The 6,891-nt window shown below is 31.3% G+C and overlaps 1 protein-coding gene across 1 annotated transcript; it reads left to right on the top strand.

Moving 5' to 3' along the window:
• Positions 1-1,729: 1,729 nt before the first annotated feature.
• On the top strand, positions 1,730-5,741 carry deltaCOP (coatomer subunit delta). Its single transcript, XM_040707512.2, has 8 exons — positions 1,730-2,576; positions 2,644-2,910; positions 3,808-4,062; positions 4,117-4,262; positions 4,323-4,493; positions 4,550-4,981; positions 5,035-5,236; positions 5,301-5,741. The coding sequence occupies exons 1-8, from the start codon at positions 2,574-2,576 to the stop codon at positions 5,388-5,390; spliced, it is 1,566 nt and encodes a 521-aa protein (XP_040563446.1). The 5' UTR covers positions 1,730-2,573; the 3' UTR covers positions 5,391-5,741.
• The last annotated feature ends 1,150 nt before the right edge of the window (positions 5,742-6,891 follow it).

Raw genomic sequence — 6,891 nt, 5'->3', positions numbered from 1 at the left:
GCTCGCTTGGTCCACTTATTTGTGGACTTGAAGAGGGCGAAACGAGTTCATTTCTAGTTTTTATTAATTTTGAAAATTAGCAAAAGAAAAAAATGTCAGAATATTTTTTTTATTATTTATTCTCTGGATACCCAAAATCTATTAACATTTTTAAATTTGTCAATGACAGTTTTTGTAATTATTAGATAGGAATTTTCATTTAATTAAAATAAATGTACTGATTTTAATATCACGGTAATTATTGTATTAGAATCCAGACTTTATTTCATTAGCGTCAAATGAGTTTGGCAAGGTATGACAACAGTTAAATTAAACAATAATTTATATGTTAAAAAATACCTATTTAAGTTAGTCCATTGAGAAATTTATCAAGGTCTTTGACCTCCAAAAAAGATATAAAATAATTAACTTTGATGGAAAACGTATATTTCAGCTACATCCCTGGAATTTGTCATATATCTTTGCTTTGGCTGAATAGACACCATAACTCTCTGGACATAGATCCATCGTCTTCCAATCATATGACTCACATTTTGAACCATATTATTATATCGTCATTTACACAAGATCAATAATCTCTTTGTTTTATCATTCCTTGATGCAATGGAGATTAATGTAGAGTTTTTTCATGAATAACATAAAATATATTCTTATCAAAGGATTTTTAAAGTATAGCTCAACATTGATGATTAATAAATAATGGCCATTAATTATAAGTATTGCTATTATGGACACATTGGGAAATATATCAATTACTATTCTGATGAATCGAGAGACAAGATTTGAGTACAACTTCAGAAGTAATTCACTGACTAGTAACTATACAAAATGTTTAAGCAGGTTATTTCAATGCAAAGAGCTCAATTTAAAATCCAAGTTACTCACAGTTCAATCACAAATTTTGGTGCATATACTCTAACATTGTCATATTACTTTCTAAGTAGAAACTTAACTACAAATGTTGAGAGACCCAATTCCGTACCTCAGGGATTAGACAAATATTTAAAACTAGGTACTTATATTAGTAAGAATGTGAATTCATTTAAATATACGAAGATTATTTTTGACATAGAGTAAATTATTAATATCTGTTCATTTTTGTGGAGTGTTAAATGACACATGGTTCATAAACTATTTAAGAATATAATTAAATTCTTGATAATTTATTGAATTATATCTAGAGATAAATAAATAATATATGAATTATTGAAAACTTAATGCTAGTTTATAAAATAGATCTTGGATTTAGAAGCCGAATGGTACCTCAGGGACTCGATCAATAAGCTTTTATAGTTATTTTCTCATTTACTGAAATAATACAGAGATACATTGATTTTAGTTTTCGACATATAATTGTTGAGGTTTTTTAGAATTATCTAATTAAATTTGAATACAAAATTCTTGTGCCACAAATATCAACATTTTTAGGCAACGATTCATCAAGAAATCAATCTAATCTCAATTTAAACTAGGACCAACTTGTAACAATGCTTAGTTGAATAAAAATAATTGTGGAATGATTTGATCTAAGGAAATTATATTGATATTCTATTCCAATAGATCTAAATTAATATGTAGGAGTAATAGCCCACCCATCACGCGATCTGTTATGGTGAAAAACATACTTTTTGATGAGATTTTCATAGATGTTGGTAAACTAATATTAATTTACTCTTAGTACAATAATAAGGAAATAATATTCGTTGTAGTTGTTGTGTTATAATGACGTCACATGATATTTTAATCAACTCATTCATTTTAGGTCAATACTTGAAATCCCCAAAAATTGATTTGAGTAAAAAATGAATAGACTGAATGATTGTATACAACTGACAATCAAAGCAAATATATGTTATTGGGTTTTTAAAGTAAATATTCAAAAAATTAGAGAATCAATTATTCTAACTATTGAATTTGGCCTTCAAAAATAAGGTATCAACTTCATTTCGTATTTGTACAAGATTATGTTATAGGAAGTATCACTAAAATAATTAATCATAAGAAATATTATTGCTCGATTGATATTTCTCCAATACTAATATATATGATTATTCCATAAAGTTGGTAGAGCCGAGTTTGGGGGATTTCAAATATTACCCTAAAATGGAAGATTTGATTAATTTATCACATGACGTTAATTTAAAACTATAACTACAACAACTATATAGCTGTATACAATGTTCAAATTAGTTTACCAACAGCTAGGAATTTATAATCAAAAAGGATGTTTTTTATCACAAAAGGTTACAAGATGAGTTCTAATACTACAAGGAGGAACACCAGATACACGGTACTCCTCCAGATAATGTTAGAACTCATTCATCAATTTATTTAATTCGAGTCCTTCCTAGCACCATAATAAAAACTAAGTATAGGCGAGAGGCTCAATGACATCATGTTGTAGATTGGCCCAATGAAATTGCTGCCTTGACTTTATTTACAGTGACGGAGAGCCAATGAAAAGAAAAGAGGAAGGAAAACTTAGGAGTTGAAATAATTAAAAGGAGAGGAACGTCACAACCACGTCACCTTAAAACTTAAAAAGTCAAAGAGAATAAGAAGAAGCTCGGAGGATGGTGAGTTCAGACCTGAGTTTGAGTTCCAGAATGCTGATTTTTCATCCTTTACCCCTCTTTTTCATAGGTCTTGATAGCTGCGGGTGTGAGTACTAAAGGGGGCAAGTCCCTATTGTCCCGTCAATTCGTGGAGATGAATAAATCTCGAATCGAAGGTCTCTTGGCTGCTTTCCCGAAGCTCATGGGTGGAGGCTCCAAGCAACATACTTTTGTGGAGACGGATTCTGTTCGTTATGTCTATCAGCCACTTGATAAGATATATGTCTTGCTTATCACTACCAAGACATCCAATATCCTTGAAGACTTGGAAACTCTCAGGCTCTTTGCTCGCGTTGTAATATTCTTATTAATTATCCCTATAGAGCGTGTTCATGTCACGTCAGACATTTTGGGGGACAAAATAACACATTTATATAACAATAAAACTACATTCTTTCTATAATATTAAAGAAATTAGTCATTGGCATCAAGTAGTATTCCATGCCGGTGTTGAGTCTCTTTTTATATTTTCAAGCCATTTGATGAAGTTTAATCAAGATTGGATGTCAAAAATATAAGGACTTAAACCTTAGCCTCTATAATAATATGTCCCTCCGATGCTTATGTTTTATTATTTATATATCTAACAATAATACCTATCAAAAATGTTCTATCACAATGAAATTAATAAGATATTTTTCTCTAATTAGCTGTCTATCAAAAAAATTATCCCCCTAATGTCTAGTTATATATATATATATTACCAATATGTTATACAATCTTAATTCCCATTTTGTGGCTAAAAATGAATTAAAATGGAAATAATCATAATTGTACAAATTTAGACATTTAAAAGGGATTCTCAGTATATATTACTTTAATTATATTCAAATATTACTGTTTATCATTGGCATCAAAATAGTATTCAATTTATGTGTTGAGTCTTTTTTTTTATTATTATTTTAAGCATTTGATGAAGTTTCATCAAGATTTATTGGAAATTTGTCCATATTATGAAGTAAAAATATCAACTTTGAGCCCCTAAGATGGCATCTCCTTCAATTATTATGCAACTTAAGACGTCACTGAAAACGCTCTATACTTGATTTTCTTTGCCATACTTACGATCATCATAATTTTTTTCATCCACTTATCATTTTAAATTTTGTTAACATTGTCTTTGTTTTTAATCAAATTTAATGTACTTTAAATTCCAAGTGACCTAGTTTTTTTTTGGTTTTTTTTTCAACAGATTCTAGAATACTGTCGCACTATGGAAGAATCAGAAATATTGGACAATGCTTTTAATCTCATATTTGCTTTTGATGAAATTGTCGCTCTTGGTTACCGAGAGAGTGTCAATTTAGCTCAGATTCGCACCTTTGTTGAGATGGATTCTCATGAAGAAAAGGTATATCAAGCAGTTAGGCAAACACAAGAAAGAGAGGCAAAACAAAAGTCCAGAGAAAAGGCTAAGGAACTTCAAAGACAAAAGATAGAAATTCAGGTGAGTTCGACCTTCTTTTAATGAATTCAACTTATATATGTACTTTTTCTTTAGAAGCGTGGTGGAAGAAGCAGTGGTGGAATATCGTTTGGTGGATATGGAAGCTCTGGAGGATTCTCTTCTTCCATGATGGGAAGTGGTAGTGGGGATACACTGTCAACTCCAGCTGAGCCTCCTAAACCCACTTACAGCTCTTCAAGGTAGTCTCAATCCAGTTATTATAGACAAATACTATATTACTATTGATTTTATTTTGGCAGTTCTAAAAAACAGCTTCTACCCTCAAAGGCCATGAAGCTTGGCGGAAAATCTAAAGATGTTGATAGTTTTGTTGATCAATTGAAATCAGAAGGACAAACTGTATCTGAATTGACTACTCAATCATCGAAGATCGTTCCTTCCGTCCAAAAGTCTCAAATAAACATTGAAAGGTACTCCCTTAATTAGATATATTTTCTTTTACAAAGTTAACAATATTTTACAATAGTGTTCATGCTAAACTTGAAGAGAAAATTAATTTGAGTGGTAGCCGGGATGGTGGTCTTGAAAGTATGGAAATCTCTGGTATGCTAACTCTTCGTATAACCGATGAATCGCTGGCCCGTATTATATTGAAATTGGAGGATAGCACTAAATCCATGAATTTAGTCCAATTACAGACTCATCCTAACATTGACAAGGAGCATTTAAAAAAATTCAATCAAATTGGTCTTAAGAATTCAAATAAACCTTTTCCCCTTAATACTGATGTTGGAGTACTTAAATGGAGATTTCAAAGTACAGACGAATCTTATATACCACTTACAATCAATTGTTGGCCCTCTGACAATGGTCAAGGTGGTTGTGATGTGAACATTGAATATGAATTAGAAAATACCAATCTTGAACTTAATGATGTTGTTATTACAATTTCTATGCCGTAAGTATCATGTCTGAGTGATTTGCTTAACTTGATAGTTTATTTATTATTAGACACGGAGCCGCTACACCTGTTGTTGCTGAATGTGTCGGAGATTATACCTATGAGAGAAGGGGAGTGCTTCTTTGGCAACTTCCTATGATAGATGGGTCAAACAAAGCTGGTAGTATGGAATTTTCAGCCAATGGACAACCCGATGATTTCTTTCCTGTTAATGTTAGTTTTTATTCTAAGAAACTTTTCTCAGGAATTGAGGTATCCAATATTATGAATTACGCCTTTTTTTTAAACTTGATGTGAATATATTTATTACTTTTAGGTGGAAGACGTCATATTTGTGCAGGATGGAGGCTCTGTTAAACATTCAGTTGAATCAATTTTAACAACTGACAAATATCAAATTGTTTAGAAGTATTAATGTTGATATCATTACCACCTTTAAGAAGCTACTATTTCATTTTTCTTCCATTTGGTGCTCATTTATAGACGTGTTTTTTTTTTTTTTTTTTTGAATAATTAAATCCTTGCATCAAATGTACTCAGATCATTTCATTGACTGTAATTTTTCAAAAAAAATATATAACTTAAAGGACAGTGACATACTTGCTTCCTTAGTCTGAAGAAAAATATTTCTATGAGTTGAATACGTTCCCCTTAGCCATTTGAGAAAAGTTGAATATGTTTTTAAGTTATTATCTATATTTGCATTTTGTTGATTTATAAGTCTGTTCTTTATATATAAAAAGACATTTGAATTTTATAATAAGTTTTTTTTCTTTTCTTTCATCGGGGTGTTTTGTGTGTAATATATGGGTTTTTATTCAAACAATTATGAATGCATTTAATATATTATACGCTGTACTCCTTATAGGATCACTTCAAATATAGTGTATAAATGACTGATTATAGTAAGCAAAAGCTAGTCGTGTTTGCACAATAAGTGGTCTTTATTTCATATTTATTCTATAATTTCTTATTCATTAGAGGCATCAATTATTTCATTCGAAAGACGTGTTTCAAGATCAAGACAATTTGTACAATATTTTGATCGTATCAGCTAATTAGGAATGGAAACACATAGTTAAAATTAAAGTAATTCGGTATGGCTTTACTGACACACACAAAAACTTGAGTGTTATTAAGAGATGTTATGAAAATGAAATAATATGTAAAATTGGTATGTAACAAAATCAAGCAGCAAACACCTTTGTATCCTGACTTAGATGTGAACTTATGAACGATTCGGTTAAGAGCTATATTCATATAAAGTATATATTACAAAAATATCGCACTCACTTTATACTATGATTCATTCAATATAAATTATAAAATTCAATTCGTTGAATAGAAACTGCTAAAAAAATATCTATATAATATGTTTTAAAAATATATATTGTCCAATGATTCCTGGGAATAAAACCCGTTTGACATGATGAAAATACGATATGTCATGTGTCTTTGGAATGGTCCATGAATGAATGTATATGTTGAAGGAAGGAGTAAGAGGAATCACCTCCGCTGATTCATGTCTAAAGAAGGAGATTCGTAATGTTGTTGCTGCAGGACGGCATGAGGACCCGAGGCCCCTCGAGGTTCATTTCTGTTGAGGCATAGGACGGCAGGATTGAGATTTTTATCTCTCACTCTTTGTTCCAATTTGGTAATGACATCAACAGCCATGTTGAGGACACCTAATTTGGTTTGAGGCTTCTCGGTTCGTTCTTTCCCATCTAAGGACATACAAATTCTTCCTAACTCCGTCAGAGCATCGTTTATATCTCGAATCCGCATACGTTCCCGTGTGTTGTTAGAGAAGCGCCTCTCCTTATCCCGCGCGGCTTTTGCAAGAGGATCCACTAATTCCTCCACCTTTTTCCTTTTCCCACCGCCTCCTCCTCCTCGACCTTTGG

This window comes from Lepeophtheirus salmonis, chromosome 2, assembly GCF_016086655.4.
Source record: "Lepeophtheirus salmonis chromosome 2, UVic_Lsal_1.4, whole genome shotgun sequence".
NCBI lineage: Eukaryota > Metazoa > Arthropoda > Copepoda > Siphonostomatoida > Caligidae > Lepeophtheirus > Lepeophtheirus salmonis.
The sequence above is the reverse complement of the archived record's forward strand: the minus strand, read 5'-3'. Positions and strand labels throughout refer to the sequence as shown.

Coding starts and splice junctions, on each gene's coding strand:
- deltaCOP (XM_040707512.2), top strand. Junction 4,494..4,549: donor TCTCAAATAAACATTGAAAG/GTACTCCCTTAA, acceptor ATTTTACAATAG/TGTTCATGCTAAACTTGAAG. Junction 5,237..5,300: donor AACTTTTCTCAGGAATTGAG/GTATCCAATATT, acceptor TATTACTTTTAG/GTGGAAGACGTCATATTTGT.